The sequence below is a fragment of the Camellia sinensis genome, chromosome 12 (assembly GCF_055761805.1).
Source record: "Camellia sinensis isolate YWXY chromosome 12, ASM5576180v1, whole genome shotgun sequence".
Classification (NCBI taxonomy): Eukaryota; Viridiplantae; Streptophyta; class Magnoliopsida; order Ericales; family Theaceae; genus Camellia; species Camellia sinensis.
In genome coordinates, this window is record NC_138972.1 from 117,705,597 (window position 1) to 117,731,553 (window position 25,957).

The window sequence follows — 25,957 nt, forward strand, 5'->3', positions numbered from 1 at the left end:
TAGCTTTTGATGTGGTACAAATTAATTTTGATGCGGTACATATTACTTTTTGATGTGGTACAGATTACTTCTTTGGCATGGTACAGATTACCTTTTGGCATCGTACAAATTAGTTTTTGTTGGTACAGATTAACTTTTGGATATTAATTTTGTTTAATCCTCTGTTATGTGTGGAATTATATTTTTGATGTTGGATTATACTTTCGTTTGTATGGAATTTGTATTTCATTTATAATTATATGAATTTTTTTGATAGTTGAAAGTGAAATGTGTGCATGTTGTAGAATGGTTGCTAATTTGATCAGTATATGGATTATTTTATTTATATACAGGGTGCACTAATAATGGAATAAATACAGGTGGTCGATAAATTAATTAAAAAAAAATTATAAAGTTTTTGCTGACTAAATATTTTGATAGCGAAAAATGCAAACAAAGGTTTTTCGTGACTAAATATTTAGGTCAAGTTTGACATATATCAAAAAAGTCAAAAAACCAAAAAGTTATTCAAAAAGTTAAAAAGTTAACACTATTCACCAAAAGTCAACAATTACGGCTGCACAACTCCAAATACTAATTTTTCCCTACAAATCAATTTTTACAATTTTTTATTACACATTTTTCCATAAAAAGTCAAAAAACTAATCCAAACATCCATATTTTCTTCCTCAATTTTTTAGTCCAAAAAGACAAAAAGTGTACTTTTTTAGGACACCCCAAACAACCCCTTAGTAGTAAATAAGATGGCACAAAAGACTTTTAGTGAATTTTTTTTGGATACTATGTGTTTGCGCGTGCAATTGTAACTTGTTTATTACCCTAATTAATTTCAATAGACTTGATTAACTAATAGTAATTTTAAAATTGAGTCGGAAATTTTTTTCATAATTTGGTAACTACCCGGTATGGGTATGACATGTTTGTCGACATATCCTGCTTTATAATCTCGAGATAATTCTAAATGAGAATTTTTATATTTATTTGCAAAGTATATATTATTTAAAATCATTTTCATAAATTGGTAGTGTTGGTGTAAGAGGCGGTAACCTTTGTCCAATCCATTTGGATCCAATTGTAATTGAGTTTGTATAATAAAAGTCATTTAAATTATGACGAATTTCTCACATAAAATTACATAATTATATAATGCTAATTGAATTTATAAATATTTATACACAAGCATCAACATACACCATTATAACCTTACAATTGCTACAATCATCACTAATATTGATGCAACCATCATCACTGTCACCACCAGCACCACCACTACCCCACCACCACCCCACCACCACCACCATTATGAAACCACCATTGCTATTACCACCACCTTCATCATTTTCATTGTTATCATAAAACATACAATTATTTCAACTAGTGAAATTTCATTCTCTTTAAATACTGGAATTTAACCTTAATATTTAGGTGAAATTATTAAAAAAAATGAAATTTCTAGTAAAGAAGTAAAAAATTATAAAATTAAAGACAAAGACGAACTAGCAAGTAAATAGAAAACTTATGAGTTAGAGAGAGATGTTACCAGTGGTTTCGTTGGAGCAACAAGTGATTGTCACTATATTTTTAATTAGCTAATGATAATTTATTTTTCTTAGTTAATTTGTTGTCTAATTAATTCTATAATGTGTAATTACAAAAATTTTAATATTGTTTAATTAAAACTTGGTAGTAATAGTTATTTCATTATCTTCAACTAGTGAAATTTCATTCTCTTCAAATAGTTAAATTTAGCCTTAATGTTTAGGTGTAATTTAACTATTAGCAAAGTGAAATTTCTAGTAAATGAGTAGAACTTATAAACTTAAATGCCAAAGATGGAATAATGAGTAAATTAGTGTATTTATTGAAGGGTTTAATTGTGTCATTTTATAGTTTAGGTAGTAAAGTAATAGTTTGTGACAATTTCAGAGAGGGGGATGTAAAGTAAGACTTTATGCTAGTTTTAGTGGAGATGAGTAAATTGATACCTTATGATAACTTTAGGAAGGTCAAATACTGAAAGGGGTATGGGACATTTTCGTATGGCAGAAGAAAGGCCTACAAAGATATAGAATTGCAAAAGAATCACGAGTTCAATGAGAGAAAAGTATGCTTTGAACCCTTTGACAATTGTTTCCATAAATTTTAATTTTTTTATCGACAAAATAGAGATAAAGAGATATAAAGATAAAGGTAGAAAAAAAAATAAAAATAAAGGCTTGCGATGGATCTACATGAGTGTCAGTAGATCTAAAATTTGATTGCCGCAATAATGGTGGTGGACAATCATAAGACAGAGTTTGCACGGTGCTGGATTGTCATGAGACAGAGTTTGTATGGTGACAGACAATCGTTATGGATATTCAATTATTTATTTATGACAATAAAAAATAATATATCTTTTTTGGGCTTGGTTTCTCTCTAGTCCGTGATCAGGCTGGAGGCAGCGTTGGGCCCATGAGGGCCTATTACGAGTCCCGTTTTGATAATTTGAGCCGTTCAATGTGTAGAAGTCATTGAGTACTATATGTTTGTAAAAAATTACATTGATCGGATATCGATAGCTATCTCATCGGATCAAATTTATGTCAATCATTTATTTTTTCACCGTCTATTTTTTTTATACAAAACTAATTTGATCACATAGTTAGCGATATCTGATTAACGTGATGTTTTACAAACATATAATACTCGAAGATTTCTCATGCCTCTCTCTCTCACACAACTACTTGCGATGGCCATAGCCATCGCCACCGCCACAGCCATAAATCACCACCGTAGCTCTTGCAATTGGTTAGGCACGTAACTAATATAAAATTTCTTTAATGTTAATATTACGAAGTTTTAATTTAATTTTATAATTATTAAATAAACCAAAAAAATTAAGATAAATTACTAATAGGTCCTACTTTTGGGACTTATTACCCATTAAGTCTTATTAATAAATTTATCAGTCCTATAGGTAAATAAAAATCTAGTTAACAGGACTATTGGTAAGTGACTAAAAAAATTATTAACTAACTATAACAGTTCAAATAATTATGTTATTAAATTATTAATTTAAAATGTTAAATTACTTTAATGTTAATATTAATTAAATTTGTTACTATTTGTAATAACTATTAATAATTAAATAATAAATTATTAAGAACATAATACTAATTATTTTTAAATATAATTATTATTTATGGATTAAAATCATAAAATTCCCTAAATTTATTTTCGCATTTAGAATATTAATTAAACTTTAATAAAGGTAAAATTACAAACATAAATAATAAAACTTTAAAAAAATGTATAAATTTAGACCAATTTTGTTCCAAATTCAAATTTCTTCTCAATATTTGAAACAAACCCTCCAAAATTTTGCCTACATTCAAATTCCCTCCTAAAATTTGGCCTAAATTTCTACTCCCTCCCAAACAGAAAAAAGTAGAGCAAAAACTCACTGGAAAGAGAGACAGAGAGAGATGCGTTCGAGAGAGAAAGAGCGAAGACGAAGAAGAGAACATGAAGAGAAGATAGAGGGAAGAGTAGTCATTCGGAGCGACAGCTTTGCTTGCGACGACCATTGCTCCGTCCGGTTGATGAAGACCCACGAACATAGCAGATGAAGCCATCTCACCTCTCCCTCCGCCTGGAGCTCTTGTACCTCTTCCTCACACCGCCCAATTTCAGGTACATGTTCAGATATTACGGTTTTGAGTTATGATTTGAGGCTTTTCAATTTCAAAATTAGGGTTTAGGGTTTTTCAATTTCATAGGTCCCTTTCTGTCGGTCTTTCTCCCTCTCTATCGATCTCAGTCTCTCTCTGTCGATCTCGGCCGTAAATCACTAGTTTTGCTCTCTTGGTCTTTCGCCCTCTTTGTCGATCTCGGCCACAAATCACAGGCTTTTCTCTCTTTCTCTCTAGGTTTTTCTCCCTCTCTGTCGATTTTTAGTAATTTATAGGGAAATTGTGATTTTTGCTTTTGGTTTAATCTGAAATTGACACTTTGAACAGATGAGTAAGGGCTTCAAACTTATGTGTACTCCCTAATCACTATGCTTGTGGATTTGTATAAGGTCTTTTCACAAAAATAGAACAAACTGAAAAGACTAAAATGCTTCGTTTAAGAAAATTACTCTTTTTAATGTTATCTTGTAAACTTTTTTTAGAGCTTTATTTGGTATGGATCGGACAATTATTTGCTATGTTAGATGAGGCATTTTGTAATGGTGGTTTCTAGGTTTGGTTCTATGTATCTATTGTTGAACTTTTTGAAGGCATACATAATGTTGTAATTATTGAAGTTATAGCTACTTGGTATTTTTTTTTTTTTTTGTTTCTTTGAGATTCATATGTTTGTGGAATTGCAGGGAGTGGCTGATCGAGTCTGTCTTAGTCTCTTGCCTACTAGTGAGGGTAGTTCGGTCACTGTTGCAAGGGTATTGAGGTATTTTTATTTGATTATTTTATAGTTCATACCTCTTGAGTTTTGATGTCCTCTTGTTGTGGAAATTGGATGAGTGATTCATCTCACAATCACTCTGTCAATCTACTTGTGTAGCATCTTTCACACATGGAAGCATTGTGGTGGAGCTTTGATGCAAAAACTGATAAAGCACAACCAGCCATTGAAATCAGGGTATATGGATGCTTTTACTGAGTGTGAGTGGCGTAATACATGAGTTTGAGTTTAGATTACTTGTTATAGTTGGAGTTCTAGGGAGAATGAGTAGGAATATGGATTTTTCTAAAATTAAAAATGAAAATAAGGCAAGGATGGAAGGGTGTTAGCTCAATAGAATAGGAAGGCTCACACTTCCGGGTCTTCTGAAACCTCATTAATAGTACTGAATATTCGTAAGTACTAAAGTTTTGAAAGGTTAAGTTTATCCATTATAAATACATGTCAAAATCACATATATCCTTTAGTGATGAGTCGAATATCTTTGATGTAAAATTTTGAGTTTGAACGTGTTAACTAACAAACTTAATAGGTCGCCAAAAGTTTTTAGATTTAAGCATTCAATGGGGTTGCCAAACAATCCCATAGTCCCATCTCTTTTTGTTTCTTTATCCCCTAATAGATTCTTTTTTTTTTTCTTTTTTTTTTTTTCATGTAGTCCAGCATCAACTCATCAAGAAAACCCTTAATCTCTTTTCTGTTATAATGATCTGGGTGGAATTTATTTATTTAATTTTCATTTGTTGCCAGTGATACCTGTATAGATTCATACGTTTGTATATAATGATTCGTTGTGATAAGAGTGAATTTGTATTGTTCCCTTCTGCAGCTAGGGAGAAAGCTATGGTTGTCAACTTAGAGTTTATAAAGGCTATAGTTACAGCTGAAGAAGTGCTGTTGCTTGATCCTCTCTTCCAGGAGGTTCTTCCGTTTGTGGATCAGCTGCGGCAACAACTTCCTCATAAAAGCGTGTCCAAAAGTCAAGGAGGGGGTCAAATGGATGTACAAGATAATGAAATGCAATTATCATCTGGGGGACAATGGTTACCCATTCCTGAAGCCGTTGAAGGTTTGAAGTGTGACCTCCCATTTGAGTTTCAAGTTCTCAAGATTGCATTGAAGGTTGTTTGTACATATTTGGACTCTAGTGTAGCAGACCTTGAGAGAAATGCTTATTCTGTATTGGATGAACTAGTGAGGAATGTTAGCACCAAGAATTTTGAGCGCGTGAGGAGTTTGAAAAGCAATCTGACCAGTTTACTTGCACGGGTGCAAAAGGTATACATTATTGATTTCTTTTTTCTACTAGTTACAACAAATTACTTCATGGTGTTGGTGCACTTGCTAGTTATTTATTTATTTTTGTTTTATCAACTTTGATGTGGAAAACTTATACATGAGAAAAGAGGAAAGCCCATGTATCCCCAGTAGTCTATTTTAAATTGTGTATCTTCTTTGCATGAAGTGTAAAACCAGGTTGGAGTGTAGATATCAGTCGTCGGCTAAATTGGCGGCAATTGGGTCTTGTTGCATTTATTTTCCCTCTTTTGTTTATCTGCGTATAAAGAATTTATGGATGTGTTTGGTGCATCCTTCTAGTGGCTATTTGGTAAGATGAATCCTATGTCCTTTGGGGAGGAGAGGTCCATTGAAGTAGAACAGCGTGTTGAGATAATTTACAAACTGGTTTGTACAACTTTTGTGCTGTTGGATGCTAATATCTAGTGGGAAATTTAGGGCTTCTAATGGTTCAAGGCTAATTGCACTCTCATACACTTTTTGTGCTCTAGTCTTGTAATTTAGTGGCATGCTTCATAATACATGTCAATTGTCATAGATTTCTGCACCCCCCTTGTGGTGTCATTCCATCCAGGAGCAGTTAAATATACTGTAGAGAACTCAATATTGAACTGTGCATGTATGAACATAGCAAAGAGTTCAGACATGGACTGTCACGACCCCATTCCGCCCCTAGTAGAATGGTGCCATGATGGCTAGTAATCCGACATTACCGAAGGCCAACTTTCAAAATTCACACACAATCAGAGTATTATGTATGGGGCTAACATGAGCGGAAGCAATATGTACAAATGTAATTAGTCCATAAGAGCAGTGCATAAGTTAATGGAATGGCATACATCTTTACGTAGCTTTAATACAACAAAATGAAGTACAAAAATACATCTTGACTAAAAGGCTTCTCAACCATCAAATACAAAATACAATGAAACACAACTAAGAAGCATAATCTTCAAGATGCTGCAATAGTGCAAGATCCAAAACAAGTAGCAAGTACATCTAGGCGTCACCGCCGCCCTGCTCGTCACCTACATATATATAGAGAGGGGTGAGCTTGGATACTCAGTGAATGGTACAAATAATAAAGGGGTTTACATGAATGATATCCGAAATCTTCATCAAATCAAGGCATAACACATCTTGTACAAAATCCAAGGGCAAATCAAGTTTATCTAACAAATCTTTCAAGTCTCAACAATTAAAGTCTTTCAAGGCTTCCAAGTTCCAAGGGATGACATTAACAAAGGTTGTGCTACAAATGCTTATAGTCCCCTAGCACGTACGGACTTTCAAAGGTTGTGCTACAAATGTTTATAGGCCCCTAGCACGTACGGACTTTCAAAGGTTGTGCTACAAATGCTTATAGCCCCCTAGCACGTATGGACTTTCAAAGGTTGTGCTACAAATGCTTATAGTCCCCTAGCACGTACAGACTTTTCAAGATTGTGCTACAAATGCTTATAGTCCCCTAGCACGTACGGACTTTTCAAGGTTGTGCTACAAATGCTTATAGTCCCCTAGCACGTACGAACTTTCAAAGGTTGTCAAAACCAAGCTAATACTTGATACACAAAATAGGGATAGTTATTCATGCTTAACAAAATACTTTTCCAAAACAAGCAAGGCAAAACTTTATCAAAACTTAATAACATAACTTTATTAAAAATACCACTCACATAGTTCTTCAAACATCGGGGCTACAGGCAAGGATCCAAGCCCTACAAGCACATAACAAATCCCATTGAATGCACTATCAAACAAGCTTTACATGAATGCAAGTAACCTCGGCATTCTTTCAAAACTAAGGCGATCCAAAACAAAACACTGTTCCTCATCTTGGGAAAACATAATGGGCACCAACCAGATCTTGGCCAAGGTCCCACACCTCCTTGCCGAGGTGTGGTCCTAATGGCCACATCCAAGGAAATGAAGTCGGGAAAAACTGGGTTCCCTTTTTTTTGAAAAATATGAACATGAAGAACATGGATGCGAAGATCATACCTTATCATTACAAAATCTGAGATTTCATGATATGAATTCAAAAACATGGACCTAGGTACCCATACTCGAAGATTTTATGAAAACAAACACAAAAACATGAATCTCGATGCAAGTTTTTGGATCAACCAAGGCTTTTTCTTCAAGAACACATGAACACTATTTTCTCTTTCTAAAACCAAACTTTAAATCGATGCATGACTTGCAGATCAGGTTCGATCATGCAATGCAGCTAGATGATCAATAAGAACAACAAGAGTAGATTAAGATTCTAACTTCAAGACACGAATCTAACGGCTCAAGGTGTGAAGATTAAGCTTGGAAAATCTATCCCTCCTCTAAGAACTCCTTCTCCCTCTTCTAGAGCTTCTCTCTCCTCAAGAACAAAGACATATAGCAAATGATACATTTCTAGGTCTGCTGGCTGACTTAACACTCAACTAGGACAAGTGGCACTACCGGGTTGGTTCTCCTCAAAAAGGTGGCTGAGTGAAAAGACACGACTATGACAAAGTGTGTTCAACAAGCAAGATGGCATAGGCACTCCGGCGGGTAATGATCTCGGCTAAGAACAAGACATCGGCAAGTAGGGGAACAATGATCTCGGCTAGAAGGGACAACACTTGACTAAGCTGTGCCACACCTTGGCCTAGATGTGCCACACATCGGTCTAGGCCATACCACTCCAAGACAAGGTCACTTAGGTGCAAAGGTAACATCTGGGCCTAGATAATACACATCTCGGCCTTGGTGATGAACACCTCGGCCTAGATAATGACATCTCGGCCAATATGTCAGGGCGAAGGTGGAGGTCAAACAAAGTGGTTCCAAGATAATTCTAGACTGAAGATGACCTCGGCTAAACTCACACCAAGCAAGGTACAAAACATGCGAGAAACACTTAAGCAAGACAAATCAAGGTTTGCAAAGATGCAATATATCAAGACAAGATCATGTAATATATGCAAGCATGACTAAGGTAGAGTGAGGGTCATCACATGCTACCCTCCTTAAAGAAGTTTGGTCCCCAAACTTAAATTACCTTGCTCTACAAGTAACCCCGGATGACGGCCCATTTCTTCTTCCGTTTCCCAGGTAGCATCCTTGCCGTAATGCTGTTTCCATTCAATTTTCACCATTGGTATCGATTTGTTCCTCAACTGTTTCACTTGTCTGTCAATGATTTTTATCGGCTTCTCCTCGTAGCCTAAATCTTCACTAACCACAATCCCGGAATGATCAATTACATGCAGTGGATCCCGAATATACTTCCTCAGCATCGAAATATGGAACACATTGTGAACTTGACTTAGTCCCGGCGGTAAAGCCAGTCTATAGGCGGCTGGGTTGACCTTCTCAAGTATTTCAAACGGCCCGATGTAATGAGGTGCTAACTTACCTTTCTTCCCAAACCTGGAAGTTCCTTTCATTGGTGAAACCTTCAGGAATACATGATCCCTAACTTCAAATTCCAACTCTCTTCTTCTCTGGTCGGCATAGCTCTTCTGTCGACTCTGAGTGGTTCTGATTCTCTGTTGGATAAGCTTGATCTTTTCGGTTGTCCTTTGAACTAGATCGGGGCCGATCAAAGCTTTATCTCCTACCTCGGTCCAACATATCGGCGATCTGCACTTTCTTCCATACAGGGCTTCATACGGCGCCATGCCAATGCTAGCTTGATAACTGTTGTTGTAAGCGAATTCTACTAATGGCAAATGCACTTCCCAGCTTCCCTTGAAGTCTAATATACATAGTCTAAGCATGTCTTCAAGTGTTTGAATTGTTCTCTCTATTTGGCCATCGGTCTGAGGATGAAAAGCCGTACTAAACCTCAATTCGGTCCCCAAAGCCTTTTGTAAACTCTGCCAAAATCTAGAAACAAACTTTGGATCTCGGTCTGACACAATGGACATCGGCACTCCATGAAGTCTCACAATTTCATTTATATACAATACAGCAAGTCGGTCAGCATTGAATGTAGTTTGAACAGGCAAGAAGTGTGCTGACTTGGTTAATCTGTCAATGATAACCCAAATTGAATCCATGCCTTTTTGTGTCCTCGGCAAACCAACAACAAAATCCATGGAGATGTGCTCCCATTTCCACTCAGGAATCGGCAAAGGTCGAAGTAGTCCTGCTGGCCTCTGGTGTTCTGATTTCACTTGTTGACAATGTAAACACTGGGATACGAACTCGGCTATTTCTCTTTTCATATTCGGCCACCAAAAAATCTGTTTTACATCCTGATACATCTTGGTGTTCCCTGGATGAACTGCAAATTTGGATCCATAAGAGTTTTGCAAAAAATTTTCTTTCAACTCTGGGACGTCGACCACGCACAATCTTCCTTCAAACTTAAGCACTCCATTCTCAAGGGTGTAACTTGACCTCGGCCTGGTGATAATCTCGTCGGCTACCTTCTTCAGGAATTCATCCTCCATTTTCCTTGCCTTTACTTCCCCAATAGTAGTCGACTCCACTGAAATCATGGCTAGGCATGCCAAACTTCCCACTGACTTTCTACACAATGCATCGGCTATCGAGTTTGCTTTACCTAGGTGATACTGAATTTGCATGTCGTAGTCCTTTAATAATTCAAGCCATCTTCTCTGCCTCAAATTTAGTTCCTTTTGAGTGAACAAGTACTTCAAACTCTTGTGATCTGTAACAACTTGGCAAGAGCCTCCATACAAGTAGTGACGCCAAATCTTCAAAGCAAACACTACGGTTGCAAGCTCTAGGTCATGGGTCGGATAGTTCTTTTCATGAAGTTTCAACTGACGAGATGCATATACTATGACCTTGCCCCATTGCATTAATACACAACCCAAACCCTTATGTGAAGCATCACTGAAAATCTGAAATTCCTCATTACCTGATGAAAGTACAAGAACTGGTGTCGTTACTAACCTCGTCTTCAACTCTTGGAAAGCTGATTCTCTATCATTCGTCCATTCATATGCTGTTCCCTACCTAGTTAGTTGTGTCAACGATACTGCAATCCTTGAGAAGTCCTTCACAAACTTTCTGTAATAACCTGCCAAGCCTAGAAAACTATGAAGCTCGGACACGTTGGTTGGCGTCGGCCAATTCATAATGGCTTCAATCTTACTGGGATCAACTGATATACCCTCTTCATTAATCACATGCCCTAAAAATGAAATGTTGAAAAGCCAAAACTCGCACTTGCTCAACTTGGCGTACAACTTCTTATCTCTCAAGATTTGCAGGGCAAGTCTCAGATGATTCTCGTGTTCAATTGTACTCTTGGAATAGATCAATATGTCGTCAATAAAAACAACTATGAACTCATCTAGATACGGCTTAAAGACTCTGTTCATCAAGTCCATGAATGCTGCGGGAGCATTGGTCACTCCGAAAGGCATTACCAAAAATTCGTAGTGGCCATACCTTGTCCGAAAAGCAGTCTTCTCAATATCCTCGGCTTTAACTTTCAGCTGATGGTAGCCCGACCTAAGGTCAATCTTGGAAAAGACCCGTGCTCCTTGTAGTTGATCAAGCAAATCATCAATCCTAGGCAATGGGTACTTGTTCTTAATGGTTACCTTATTAAGTTCCCGGTAATCAATGCAAAGGCGAAGTGTGCCATCCTTTTTCTTAACAAATAGAACCGGGGCTCCCCATGGTGAAGTGCTCGGCCTAATGAATCCCTTATCCAACAATTCTTGTAGTTACAGTTTTAGTTCCTTAAGTTCAGCTGGGGCCATTCTATAGGGTGTTTTGGAGATAGGTTGCGTTCCCGACACGATGTCCACAGTAAACTCTACTTCTCTATCGATCAAGTGGCCAGGCAACTCATTTGGAAAGACGTCGGGGAATTCCTTAACAACTGGTATGTCGGCTAACTCAACACTTCCATTCGAATCACTTAGTATACTGCACAAATAACCCTGACACCCTTTTTGGATCAACTTATAGGCTTTCATGGATGAGATTAAGCAAGGTGGCGGCATTACTTCCTTACCCTGGAAAATAACCTCGGCTTAGTTTGGGGGTTTCAGTGTGACATTCTTCGAAACACAATTAATGGATGCATGATTTGCTACTAACCAATCCATTCCCAATATGACATCGAAGTGAGCCATGGTTAACGACATTAAATCGACTAACAATTCTACACCCCCAATCACGACCACACACGCCCTATAAATGGATGCAACAATCATAGTTCTCCCAGATAGAGTAGACACATATAACACATAGTCAAGGGGTTCTTGTTCTCTATTTAACTTCTCGGCAAACTTAGCAGATACAAATGAATGCGTAGAACCCGAATCAATTAATATGTATGCATCTTGAGAGCAAATTAGGAGTATACCTGACACTACTGTCTCAACATTCTGAGTGTTTCCTGGCACCAATGCAAAAACTTTTCCCTGTCTCGTTTGTGCCCTCCCGATGTTATTCCTTTGTGCATAGCCCGAGGTACTCCCATTCTTCTTACCATCATCAGTCCTTGCCTTCGGACAGTCCTTCATACGATGACCCATTTCACCACATTCAAAACAGGCTCCCGATGCCCAACAGCAAACTTCGGAATGCGGCTTCCTATAGCTTGCACACGTCGGCCTAGTATTACCTTCTTGGTTCGAGTTGCTGGAGCTGCCCACATTCACTTTCTTCTTAGCGTTAAACGGAGCTCGGCGATTATCATAGTTCTGCCTCTTCTTCTGATTTTCTCCTGAGTTCTGATATCGGTTCAAGTTAGCCTCTGCCAGGATGGCCTTGTCCAACACTCCGGCGTAAGTCGGCATATTGAGCATGTTAACTCGATCCTGAATTGGTCCACGCAGTCCACTTTCGAACTTCCTGGCCTTTCTGTATTCATCATCGACCATGTGAGGCTCGTATCTCGCCAACTCGGTAAAAGCACAGTCATATTCTGCCACTATCTTGTTGTCTTGTGTCAAAGTCTGAAACTCTGTGGTCTTACGGTCTCGAACACTAAGGGGGAAATGCTTGTTGTAAAACAATTCCAAAAATCTGGCCCATGTCAGACCTGGGTTGCTTTCTCGGGTCATCATCCACCATCTTCGTGCATCGTCGTCTAGTGTGAATGTTGCCAATGACATCTTCTGGGCATCGGTACTGGGAAAGATCTCAAACAGCTTCTCCATTTCCAAGACCCACGCTTCGGCCTTCATCGGTTCAATACCCCCAGAGAACCTCGGGGGTTTCATCTTTTTGAACTCTCTGATTAAGGCTATGGTGCCATCCCCATATAAAGCTTGCTGTGGAGGCACTTGCGCAACTGGAGGAGGCAGATGTGGGACTGCATGTCGGCCATTTGTCTGCTCGGCCTGGGTAGAAGTAATACTAGCGTCTTGTGGCTGAGTTTGCCTCAACTCACGGACCAAACCTTCGACCAGTCTCTCTAATCTGTCCAATCTGCCTTCGGGATGATCTCGGCCAACTGGTGGTCTACCCCTTCTCATGATGCTAAGAGTATGCAAAATGTGACTTTTAAACAGAATGAGCAAGTAAACATGCATGCAAGTAATAAATGATCATGCCGAGATGATGCACACCTTGTCAAGTAGCAAGCAACATGATGCAATCCTAACATCATTCTAAGGGACACCCTATGCTCTTTAGGACTCAAAGTGTGTGAATAACGTACTATAAGGAACGCGTGCTCTGATACCAATCTGTCACGACCCCATTCCGCCCCTAGTAGAATGGTGCCATGATGGCCAGTAATCCGAGATTACCAAAGGCCAACTTTCAAAATTCACACACAATCAGAGTATTACGTATGGGGCTAACATGAGCAGAAGCAATATGTACAAATGTAATTAGTCCATAAGAGCAGTGCATAAGTTAATGGAATGGCATACATCTTTACGTAGCTTTAATACAACAAAATGAAGTACAAAAATACATCTTGACCAAAAAGCTTCTCAGTCATCGAATACAAAATACAATGAAACACAACTAAGAAGCATAATCTTCAAGATGCTGCAATAGTGCAAGATGCAAAACAAGTAGCAAGTACATCTAGACGTCACTGCCATCCTGCTCGTCACCTACATATATATAGAGAGGGGTGAGCTTGGATACTCAGTGAATGGTACAAATAATAAAGGGGTTTACATGAATGATATCCGAAATCTTCATCAAATCAAGGCATAACACATCTTGTACAAAATCCAAGGGCAAATCAAGTTTATCTAACAAATCTTTCAAGTCTCAACAATTAAAGTCTTTCAAGGCTTCCAAGTTCCAAGGGATGACATTAACAAAGGTTGTGCTACAAATGCTTATAGTCCCCTAACACGTACGGACTTTCAAAGGTTGTGCTACAAATGCTTATAGTCCTCTAGCACGTACGGACTTTCAAAGGTTGTGCTACAAATGCTTATAGTCCCCTAGCACGTACGGACTTTCAAAGGTTGTGCTACAAATGCTTATAGTCCCCTAGCACGTACGGACTTTCAAAGGTTGTTCTACAAATGCTTATAGTCCCCTAGCACGTACGGACTTTTCAAGATTGTGCTACAAATGCTTATAGTCCCCTAGCACGTACGGACTTTTCAAGGTTGTGCTACAAATGCTTATAGTCCCCTAGCACGTACAGACTTTCAAAGGTTGTCAAAACCAAGCTAATACTTGATACACAAAATAGGGATAGTTATTCATGCTTAACAAAATACTTTTCCAAAACAAGCAAGGCAAAACTTTATCAAAACTTAATAACATAACTTTATTAAAAATATCACTCACATAGTTCTTCAAACGTCGGGGCTACAGGCAAGGATCCAAGTTCTACAAGCACATAACAAATCCCATTGAATGCACTATCAAACAAGCTTTACATGAATGCAAGTGACCTCGGCATTCTTTCAAAACTAAGGCGATCCAAAACAAAACACTATTCCTTATCTTGGGAAAACATAATGGGCACCAACCAGATCTTGGCCGAGGTCCCACACCTCCTTGCCGAGGTGTGGTCCTAATGGCCACATCCAAGGAAATGAAGTCGGGAAAAACTGGGTTCCCTTTTTTTTGAAAAATATGAACATGAAGAACATGGATGCGAAGATCATACCTTATCATTAGAAAATCTGAGATTTCATGATATGAATTCAAAAACATGGACCTGGGTACCCATACTCGAAGATTTTATGAAAACAAACACAAAAACATGAATCTCGATGCAAGTTTTTGGATCAACCAAGGCTTTTTCTTCAAGAACACATGAACACTATTTTCTCTTTCTAAAACCAAACTTTAAATCGATGCATGGCTTGCAATCAGGTTCGATCATGCAATGCAGCTAGATGATCAATAAGAACAACAAGAGTAGATTAAGATTCTAACTTCAAGACACGAATCTAACGGCTCAAGGTGTGAAGATTAAGCTTGGAAAATCTATCCCTCCTCTAAGAACTCCTTCTCCCTCTTCTAGAGCTTCTCTCTCCTCAAGAACAAAGACATATAGCAAATGATACATTTCTAGGTCTGTTGGCTGACTTAACACTCAGCTAGGACAAGTGGCACTACCGGGTTGGTTCTCCTCAAAAAGGTGGCTGAGTGAAAAGACACGACTATGACAAAGTGTGTTCAACAAGCAAGATGGCATAGGCACTCCGGCAGGTAATGATCTCGGCTAAGAACAAGACATCGGCAGGTAGGGGAACAATGATCTCGGCTAGAAGGGACAACACTTGACTAAGCTGTGCCACACCTTGGCCCAGATGTGCCACACCTCGGTCTAGGTCATACCACTCCAAGACAAGGTCACTTAGGTGCAAAGGTAACATCTGGGCCTAGATAATACACATCTCGGCCTTGGTGATGAACACCTCGGCCTAGATAATGACATCTCGGCCAATATGTCAGGGCGAAGGTGGAGGTCAAACAAAGTGGTTCCAAGATAATTCTAGACTGAAGATGACCTCGGCTAAACTCACACCAAGCAAGGTACAAAACATGCGAGAAACACTTAAGCAAGACAAATCAAGGTTTGCAAAGATGCAATATATCAAGACAAGATCATGTAATATATGCAAGCATGACTAAGGTAGAGTGAGGGTCGTTACATGGACTTTTTTGACGGGATATGCTCTGATTCCCACAAGTAGTTTGCACATCTATCAAAATTGTGCAATAAATGCAACTGATGGATCATCAATCGTCATAAAATTGTGAAGGTGTAGCTGAAGTTTGTCAATTTTAATTGAGGCCTATTTCTTGTCATTATTGTCAATTGAGTCATTTCCTTGCAAAGTTCAAATTAAAGAGGCATCTATTGATAATGTTTTGGTAGCTTTTATACTAAATGTGTATTGAGGTTGTTACATGTGAATGATTCTATGCCTTTTCATTTATTTGTTGTATTACTTTTAATGTGGAGCAAATGGTTGTTTGGTGTTAGGTGCGTGATGAAATTGAACATCTTTTAGATGACAATGAAGACATGGCACATATATACTTAACAAGGAAATGGATTCAGAGTCAGCAATTTGAGGCTTACTTAGCAGGTACAACTTCTAACAGCATTGTCAATGCTGGACATCAACTTCACCATCTTAGTTCTAATAGGAGTGGAAGTTTATTGTTGAGCAACCATTTCTGTACTCAACTAATTTCACGATACAAAATTAGACTACAACCATGAGAACACACATTCAAGTCAGAAACCATTTTGTTCTTCCCCTGTTTCTCTAATCTCTACTAATATGAATGAAACCACTTTGATTATTTTCTTTCCTTTGTTTCAATTACTAGAATTTTATAAATCAGTTTAGAATATTTCATTTCCTCTTCCTGCAGTTCATCAATTTTGGCTGCAAGTGGTGTCTTGATATGATTAGATGGCAAGTGGTGTGTTGGTATGACTAGATGGCAAGTGGTGTCTTGATATGAACTGCATCACGTGGACGACAAACATTAGTTTGTAGATTGTCCACAAATGTTAAGCTCAAAACTTTTATTCTTAGTAGGTGGTCATTATTATGTACATGGTTCCTTTGTTATGTCTTATGTTTGTTAGGTATATACTATGTTTGCTAGGATGTGTGATCCTTTTATTTGGCTTTAGTTTTTGGAAATTATTCTCTGTTGTTTTTATTTTTTTTCATTGATGCTTGTGACTCGCAATAGTAACTTGGGTTATTTGCTCTCAAGGAATCACAAAACACGCCGAGTCATTCAATGTCTCTCAACTACCAAAGCTTAAATTTTGTAGTAATCAGTGTTTTTGTATTGTCGGAACTTATGTTTTCAAACAAATGTTTCTTTGAGTGCTAAGTTCATGCATAGTTGATGGAATTGAACTTAAAACATAGGAAACTCAATTCAAATAGTTGCAATGATGATGATGATTTTCAATTGTGTAAAGAGATATTCCTTCTCCACACACTTTTATTGATTCAAAGAAGACTCGAGCATCTGGGGAAGTGTTAAAACAATCCATGGACCACTCTCTAATCTTAGAACTGGAATCACCGGTGATTACAAACATTTCTTTTCTTAGAGTCCAACCCTTCACTTTCATGACTAGCCTTTCCAAGAACTTAAGTGGTTGGAGATAATGGCTGAAAACCAATAGCTTCTCACCACCTGATTTGCACAAGCCTAACAGATTAAGGAAGAACCGTGCCTTTACTCCTTCTCTAAGGGTCAAGTCTTTTTTATTCTTTTGAGGCTTTTCTTTTGTTGACTATTTTAATTCAATATGTGCTTGCTTGTGCCATGAAACTAGCTTATGCAAATCAGATGCATCTAATGTTCTACAAGATTTACCTATGTCTGAGTTGCAGGTGAAATTGGTTGTTGTTTGCTGAGTGCATATCATGTCAATGTGGAGTGAAATTGTAGAACATTTGATCACTAAAATTACTATTAGTTAATCCAGTCTATTGAAATTAATTAGGATAATAAACTAGTTACACACTACAAGAGATTGCACATTTGGAAACTAAATTTTTAGTCGTTAAAAATCATTTTTAACCGATGAATGTAATTCCAAATTAAATTATTTAGTCACCCAGTTGGTCGTTGAATAATTGTCGGGAAAATTATTGGCAACTAAAATTATTTTAGTAGCCATTGAATACCATTAGGCAACTAATAATTTAGTCGCCATAAATTTTTCTATAAATTTAATTTGAACTTTTATCGACTAAATTTTTAGTCGTTGATAAATTATATCACTACTATGTTTTATTTACTGATTAAAATATATAGTCGCCAATTCTTTTTTCCATTATAAGCGACAAATTAATTTTGTAGCCAAACATCTAATTGACTCCTTTAGCTAGCAACCAATCTTTTTTGTAGGCAAAAGATTGTAGCTTTTTTGGTAACTAAATGTTTAGTTGTAAAAAATATCAACGGCTTTTTTGACGACCAAATTTTTTTGTATGCAAAAACTTCAAATTTTTTGGGCTACTAAATATTTATTCACCAAATAAAATTTATTTTTCATTTTATTTTTTTTTACTACAAACTATTTAGTCACCAAAAATATTTTCTTTCTTTTGGCTACCAAATATTTAATCTCGAAAAAGGCTTGATTTCCTTTTGGCTATTAAATGTTTAATCGTCAAAAACTTTTACTGTTATATATATATATATATATTAATTTTGTCACAACCTGTATTTATTCTGTGCAACCTGTACCTTGTATATAAAGAAAATAATAACAATCCAAGAAAATTTAACTTTTAATGTCAAATTCAAAATATAATAGCAATTCCACATGCATCAAGCATAATCCAACTTAGAATAATAATTCTATACAAAACAGAGGATTATACAAAAATCATGTCTTCTGTACACAAAGGCCATGTTTGTTTTGGTGGACATGACCTTGGGATTGGACTAATAGTCCAATAAAATTATTAATCCGATGTTTGGTTAAACAATTAAAGTACGGACTAATTATTTTAAACTTAAATATTAGTTAAGATAGGATACATAATCCAACGGATTCGTAGTCCCAGGACAATTAGTCATAGGAATGCTAATCCAGTCCGCCCAAACAAACATGGCCAAAAAGAAATATCCACAATACCATGTCAAATGGTAATCTATACCATGCCAAAAGTAATATGTCTATGCCAAAAGCAATTTGTACCACCCCAATAATTATCTGTACGAATAATAGTAATCCAAAAAAAAAAAAAACAAAGGACAACATAATAACAGATTATAAAAAAAAAACAATGTCCTCCGCACATAAATAAGGAATATCCATTTTTCCACGCCAAAAACCATTTGTAAAAATAAAATTAACCACTAGTATTGATTGAATAACGTCATCATTTCAAATAATAAAAAAAATTATAAAAAACTCGAATGTATATAATCTTTTCAAAATTGTATAATTATAGTCATAATCATATGTTGCATGTCCGGACAAGTTTCTCCCAAGTTTTCCCCTCTTGAAATGCAATTTTTCAGTTATGTTTAAGGCATTTTCAGCGCTAACTCCCAACCTATGTGTCCTATTCACAGGCCGTATGTGCCCATATGTTCTATTAGGCATGAGGAAGTTGCCCACGCAATTCCCAGAGTGGTTCGGGATTGTTTTGCATTTTTGGCTCCCCAATGCACTTTTTCAACTAAATTTAAGGCGTTTTTTACTCTAACTGTCAACATATGTGTCCTAATTATATCCCATATGTCCCAACAAGTCGTACTTGTCACGAGCAAGCTGCCGGTGACATCCCTAGACTGGTTTAGGCACTGTTTCGTATTTTGCCCCCCTTTAACACCTTTTTTTCAACTAAGTTTAAAGCGTTTTCAACTCAAACCCCCAACCTATGTGTCCTAATTACATGTTATCTATCCCCACAGGTAGTATTTATCACAAGCAAGCTTCCTGTGACATCCCTAGAGTGGTTCACACGCTGTTTCGCATTTTTGCCCATCAGACTCCCTTTTTCGACAAAGTTTAAGGCATTTTTTACTCTAACTTCCAACCTATGTGTCCTAATTACATGTCTTTTGCTCCCACAAGTCGTATTTGTCACGATCAATCTTCTCGTGACATCCCCAGAGTGGTTTAGGGGCTATTTCACATTTTGACCCCCGAACGCCCTTTTTCGACAAAGTTTAAGGAGCATTTTACTAACTTTCAACCTACGTGTCCTAATTACATGCCGTCTATCTCCATACGCGTATTTTATTATATAAGCCAACCTTAACGAATTAAAAATATGAAATTGTATAACAAAAAATGAATGATTATTATTGAAATTATATTTGTCGTCCATTATGCTAAAACAAATATGCGACAGAGAAAAGGTTCCGTCTAGGAGGTCCATACCGATTCCAACTATTTTCAGCCTTAAAAAATAATATTGGATCAAACTCGTCAAAATGAAGAATAATTAAAAAGTAATACGAATGACAGTTGAAAGAAAAAAGAAGTTATTTGCAAAAAAATTATGCATGGTTCCATGAGAATCAACAAATTTGCATTTTGTAACATCCGTGACAAGAAACTTCATGTTTTTTACCGAAAAAAAAAACTACTTGAGCAAAGGGCAGTCAATATGAAGTTATACTAACCTAAATAAATCCAAAACCTTTGCAGTGTCCTGTCTCAAGGTCAATAGGTAGTTGCACAAGCTCCACGGGCCCAAAAGTTTCAAAAATCTAACAAGTCCCCAGGAAGGACACCAATTTGTTATAAAAGAAGTTACCTTGTAAACTAAATTAATAGATTAGTATTCAAAAGTTCACTACGGTGAAGGACAAAAAATCCAGTAGGATACAAACCCATTGAAATTCCCTCACTAGCAGAATCTACACGCAATAAAAGTGCAAGGTAGGTCTGAGCAAAAAAATCACAAACGAGACCGATCCAAACCAAAGTTTGGTTTGGTTTTCTCAATGCATGGTTCGGTCATAGTTCTTAAAATAGGCAAACCTTATTTTATGGTTCAGTCTGTCATTTTATAGTCATGGTTCCAATTTGGAATCAAACTGAACCGTTTAGCTATGTACACATAAATATTATATCATTTGTTATTTATAGTACATTCAAGCACCTTGTTAGTATCCCATATATATTCATAAGTTGTTAATCCTACTTTTTTTTTTTTTTTTTTGGGATCAACAACAAAATTAATCGATAAATAAAAAAGAGAGTCAAGGATAAATCAAAATTAATCCTCCTCTTACATATGTGCTCTTGTATAATTGCAGAACTAGTTGATGTGACAAAAAAAAATGACTACCTCAAAGCAACAAAAAGGTGCCTACCAAATCTTAAACTCTCCAAAGTCACCTTGGCTAAAGCTATCAGCAACTACAAGCTTAGCAGCTATGATTAGCAGCTCTATATCAGCAGCTATGATTGGCAACTCCAAATTAGCAATTATGACTACTCATTGCCACAACCAGTGAGTAGTCCCCTCCATTACTTACTCCTCCCCAACACAGTTCATCTCTATTAAAAGAAAAGCCCCTCAACATGAAGGGACAACCAAAACCTGTTGAAGTCTTGGTCCGATAATATCATTTTCCCCACTTCCAACAGTAACAAACTCTCACCCAAACAATGGCTTCCCACCAACAAACCTCAAACCAAAGGCAGAGCAACGGGATCCCCTTTGACCTTCATGGTCCTCACGTAGTAGTCTATCAAAGCTTGGCAAAGCTAGAAAAAATCAACTGGGAAAAGATGGAGCACGCTGGTGCATGGTGCTGACTAATCACATATACGCCACAACTCCTATACCACATCTCCCAGGCAGTACCATACTGGTATCATACTACCCAGACAGTTCCCCACAAGCATACTACAACTCCGACAACGGCTTCCTAGCAATCCTGCAGTATCTCATGCACATCATAGACAGATGGCACTTCTCTCCCCAGCCACCAACGCCATCGATTTATTACCAGCACTTGGCAAGTACTCCTATCATCCTCAGCATGACAAGCTCAATTTACCTTCGAGAATAGTTTTGTTCAATTGTTCTATGTGTCAAGTCTGCATGAAACTATGAGGCATGGAAACTTGCCATCTATGGCTAGGGAAATTGGAGGCCAAATAGTACCAAGCAAGCATCATAGAGGACAAAAGACCTCTCACCTTGGTGGTGGGCAGAGACGGACCGACAAAGGGGCTAGTAGGGACAGTGTCAACCCAAACCAAAAAACTCATTAAATATTATAATATGGCCCATGTCCATGTTCATGCTCATGTTTCTTAGCTAACAGTGATGGTAACTCAAAAAAAAGCATGCAGCACTGAGCATCGTTGCCCTAGCTCCTTATGGTACTCTCCATACATTGTTTACCCATTTTTAAAGCTATACCTTCTTCGGCAACGACAAACCCGTTTTGCCAAACCTACCCACTTGACAATTCCATATGAAAGACATTGTACACCTATAAGATCCCTCATCCACCTTCACTCATATTCTGTCCTCTGTTGCCCTTTCTTCACCCTCTGAAAAAGATTTTTGGCAGCCCGTCCTTCAACTTCTAACCTCCCCACTAAACTCCTTGAGCATTTCCCCCCCACAAGCCAACCAGCCAACCACCTCCACCTACATCTCTGGATTCTTAAGCAAACTCTACCTCTCTTTCTCAATAAATGGCCATTTCCAAATATTTACCTAACATTACTGACAAGGCTTCGACAAATGATGCATCTGTCATCCATTACAGACCACCAGAATGTCCGGAACACTGACCCATCTACAGCTCCCTGTGAGACATCACACATCATCTAGTACAACCATCACAACTCAACCTGTGTTATCTTTATAAAGCAGCTTGCTCCCATCCACCACACATGGCATTTTCCAGCAAACCTTACATCTTCTTCCTCCTTTAACAACAATGGTAATATTTAAACAAGCTAAAATGGAAAACATTCAGTAGTGGAAGTCATATTACCTGTTTAAGCTCAAATTCTGTCATGTTGAAGTGTAAATTTCCCACATACAATTTTCTATCAACTGCACCATAGGATCCCACGACTGAACCACCACCAGAAGCATTAGTTTGAACAAGGTTCTCTTCAGCTTCTGATGGTTTAACCATTACAGATTGTCAGAAAAGTAGGTGGCCAGAGAGAGCTATAGCTATTGGCATAGGCATTGCATCATAAAATTCAATATACCTGCAGTATCACCCAAGGACTCACAATAAGTTTGCTAGAACATATGAGACAAAAATACAATTATAACTTACAAAGCATGTATCTACAGAAGGAATGAAATCAAAAACTCTTTAAAGTGCATATATGCCGCGCTGAATTTCTTCTCTCGTATCTAAACCTCACAAAACACAACATGTCAGCTAATCATGATAAAATACAAATTGAGATAATCAAACATGTCAGTGATTCACAAAAAAAAAAAAAAAAAAAAAAAAAATTAAGAGACTCGGACAGAATAGAAGGACAAAAACCAAGGGTTACAGCTACCCAAAAAAATCACATTACGTCAATAAAATAAGGTAACTTTGTCAGGCCAGATTAATAAGTCCGCAAAGCATGATAGCAGTTAACATTTTCGTACAAATTTCTTTCATAATGGTCTGGAAGAATTTAACGACATGACCTCCAGAGTTGCGATATAGAAGCATGCAAAAGACCAAGTTCTACCTTCTAACCACATAGGCAAATTAAAGAGTTCAACCGACTTCTTTATCAATCAACCAAAAAGGTAAAGTCACCTTAAATCAACTAAACTAGATAAATTCCTAGGGAGTTTTTTCTCCAACCAGGAAAGGATTGTATCAATCAAGATAATCTACCTAGATTAACATGATCTGGGCTGGTACCATAAAGAAGCAGCAAACTTAATCGTGAATTGTGAAGAAACCACCTCAGGGCAAACCACCAATTGATAGCTCTATATATCTTCCAACTCCCACAAGCAATATTTATGCCAGAACAAAGACAGAACAATGATCAAGACACTCACAATAATTGTGCCATATTTATTCTTAAAGAATAACTGTCGTTCCACTAAATAAACTCAACTGGATCTAATGTGAAATTCCAGTGCAGAGTTAGAACAACTATAAATTGCAGGAATCGAGCAAGGAGAACACAAATACTGTTTGGTTTTGTCATTAGAGGAAAACAGTAATGGTATACAATGGGAAAAGAAAAGAAAAGAACAGAAAAGAAAGGAGAAACTTAGGTTCATGTCATCTACCTTGAGAATGCAGGATGAATTGTTTAAACATGAGTGCAAGGTAATCCCACCATCCCTCATCGTGGATTCATTATCGCAATGCTAGTGAATTTAAGAATAAAGTTATGTTTAATTTTTAAAAAGAATCAACACAACAGTTACTTTCCGACGACACTGCACATAAATGTGATACTTTATAGCAAAAACACACTTACCCAACTCCTTTCGAACGTCTTGAATTCCGGTCCATGATTAGACGAACATCCCTCACCTGGATATGAAACGGTGAATGACGTAACTAGAAAAAAGAAACTTGCAATAAACACAGATAATACACGTCATTCTGGACAATCGTCTATAACAACACCTACAAGGGGGTGTTTCATGAGATCAACAATTTTAATTTGTTTGTACAATTTCACTCACTCCACATACACAGAATGTTGACACAAGAAAGAAATTATATTACTCGTAATGGAACGCAGATGAGCATTTACTACAACAGGAAAAAGATGGATCATAATGACATGTATTAATGTTCAAAGCAATGTCTCAAGTAACAAGAACATGAATTGATACTATACATGTGCGGCAATGAAATATCCAAAGCATCACATGGCATGCATTAGAAAATACATGGAGCACAATGCATACTATAGTATACAATAGTGTAAAAATAGATCGTTCAGCATACAATAGTCTCAGATTGGTAATTGCTGGTGTGTTTGATAGATAATTACTTGTCTTCCAAAGTTTTGGGCAGCATGGAAGGGAGCTCATTACATCTGAGCTTGCATTAAGGATGCTCTCCATCTTGAGTGGAGAGCAATTTCTACCCAACATGGATCCAATTTCTTTAAACAACACGCTTGAGAGGCTTGTGATAAAAAAAGATTATTTCATTACAAATGTCAACCGAGATATATAAATAGCAAAATAGAATAAAATCCTCACAAAGCCTTGCTTCATTTGTACAAATTTCGAATCAATGTGAGCCAGGGGAGATTGGAATACAAATTCAGAGAGAGAAAACAGAGTAAAAAATGGGGAAGAGAGTTTTAGAAGAGGAAGGGTTTCAAAAATAATCAAAGGGAGGCATACCTTGTTGATTGCTCTTCCAAAAAAAATTCTTTATTTTCTTAGAAACCAAACAAAGGCTCACCGGGTTAGATTAGGGTTTTAAACAGAACAACCACTTCGGCCTGCATTCAGTCGAGCCAGAGAAAGAGAGATGAATGAGCGCAGTAGAGAGAGAAGAGAGCGAGAGAAGTAGGAGAAGAGATGGAAGGAAGGTGTAGCATAGAGAGAGAGAGATGGGGGGCGACAGAGAGACGAAAGTGAAAGTAGAGAGAATACACTATGCAAGAAGGGAGAATACAGATGGATTAACCGGTTGCTCCGGTGTCCAATTTTTCAAAATTAAATAATTCAATGGTCAGGATCAACTTGTGTAATCCAATGGCCAACAATGAAGGTGCATATGGTGTGTAACCCTTAAAGGGTTACACACTACAACATGACCCAAAAGTTAATGATTTCATTTTCTCTCTACTTTTTGTACATCTTTTTGTAAAAAATCAAAAAGTCATCCTAAACATGTTAGTTTTTTTTTACATCATATTTTAGTTAAAAAGTTACTAAAAAAACATGTTCCCAAAAAGCTAAAAAGTCAAACTTAAAAAGCCAACCTATTTCTCAAACGAGGCCATATCTCAAACGAAACCTATGGCCTCATTTGGAAAGTTGGCTGTTTTAGTAAGCTATTTTAGTTTTGGCTATTTTAATAGGTTAAAATTTTTGTGTTGGAGAAGAGGGTTGAATTTTTTTATATGTGGATGTGATATTTGTAAAAGAAAAAGTAAAATGATTATGGGTTTAATGTGACATTTTGTCTTATTGACTATTTTAGTTCATTTTATCTTTTTATGAATTTTAGCCCCCCTCCAAAAAAAAAAAAAATTCACTTGCTAAACAGGACCTATGTAGTGGAGATTAATTTATATAATGTAAAATTCATGTAGTGTGCGGTGAAGATTAATTTCTCAATAATTTTTAGATTGATAAGAGTAGATTTA

The 25,957-nt window shown here is 37.1% G+C and overlaps 1 protein-coding gene across 2 annotated transcripts; it reads left to right on the forward strand.

Annotated features, from left to right (window-relative positions):
* Window positions 1-3,430: 3,430 nt before the first annotated feature.
* Window positions 3,431-16,937, forward strand: LOC145804734 (magnesium transporter MRS2-4-like). 2 transcript variants are annotated; one of them, XM_082899682.1, is made up of 6 exons: window positions 3,431-3,675; window positions 4,358-4,434; window positions 4,549-4,649; window positions 5,279-5,727; window positions 16,145-16,250; window positions 16,543-16,937. In XM_082899682.1, the coding sequence occupies exons 3-6, from the start codon at window positions 4,586-4,588 to the stop codon at window positions 16,572-16,574; spliced, it is 651 nt and encodes a 216-aa protein (XP_082755808.1). In that variant the 5' UTR covers window positions 3,431-3,675; window positions 4,358-4,434; window positions 4,549-4,585; the 3' UTR covers window positions 16,575-16,937. The 2 variants fall into 2 exon arrangements, with proteins under 2 accessions (XP_082755808.1, XP_082755807.1); XM_082899681.1 differs by lacking the exon at window positions 3,431-3,675 and having other exon boundaries at window positions 3,771-4,434.
* Window positions 16,938-25,957: the final 9,020 nt, after the last annotated feature.

Bases quoted from the DNA above. Each gene is read 5' to 3' on its own strand.
- LOC145804734 (XM_082899681.1), top strand. From the start codon at position 4,340: ATGTTTGTGGAATTGCAGGGAGTGGCTGATCGAGTCTGTCTTAGTCTC. The intron at 4,650-5,278 runs GTGAGTGGCGTA...TCCCTTCTGCAG, and splicing joins TATGGATGCTTTTACTGAGT to CTAGGGAGAAAGCTATGGTT. The intron at 16,251-16,542 runs GTACAACTTCTA...CTCTTCCTGCAG, and splicing joins ATTTGAGGCTTACTTAGCAG to TTCATCAATTTTGGCTGCAA.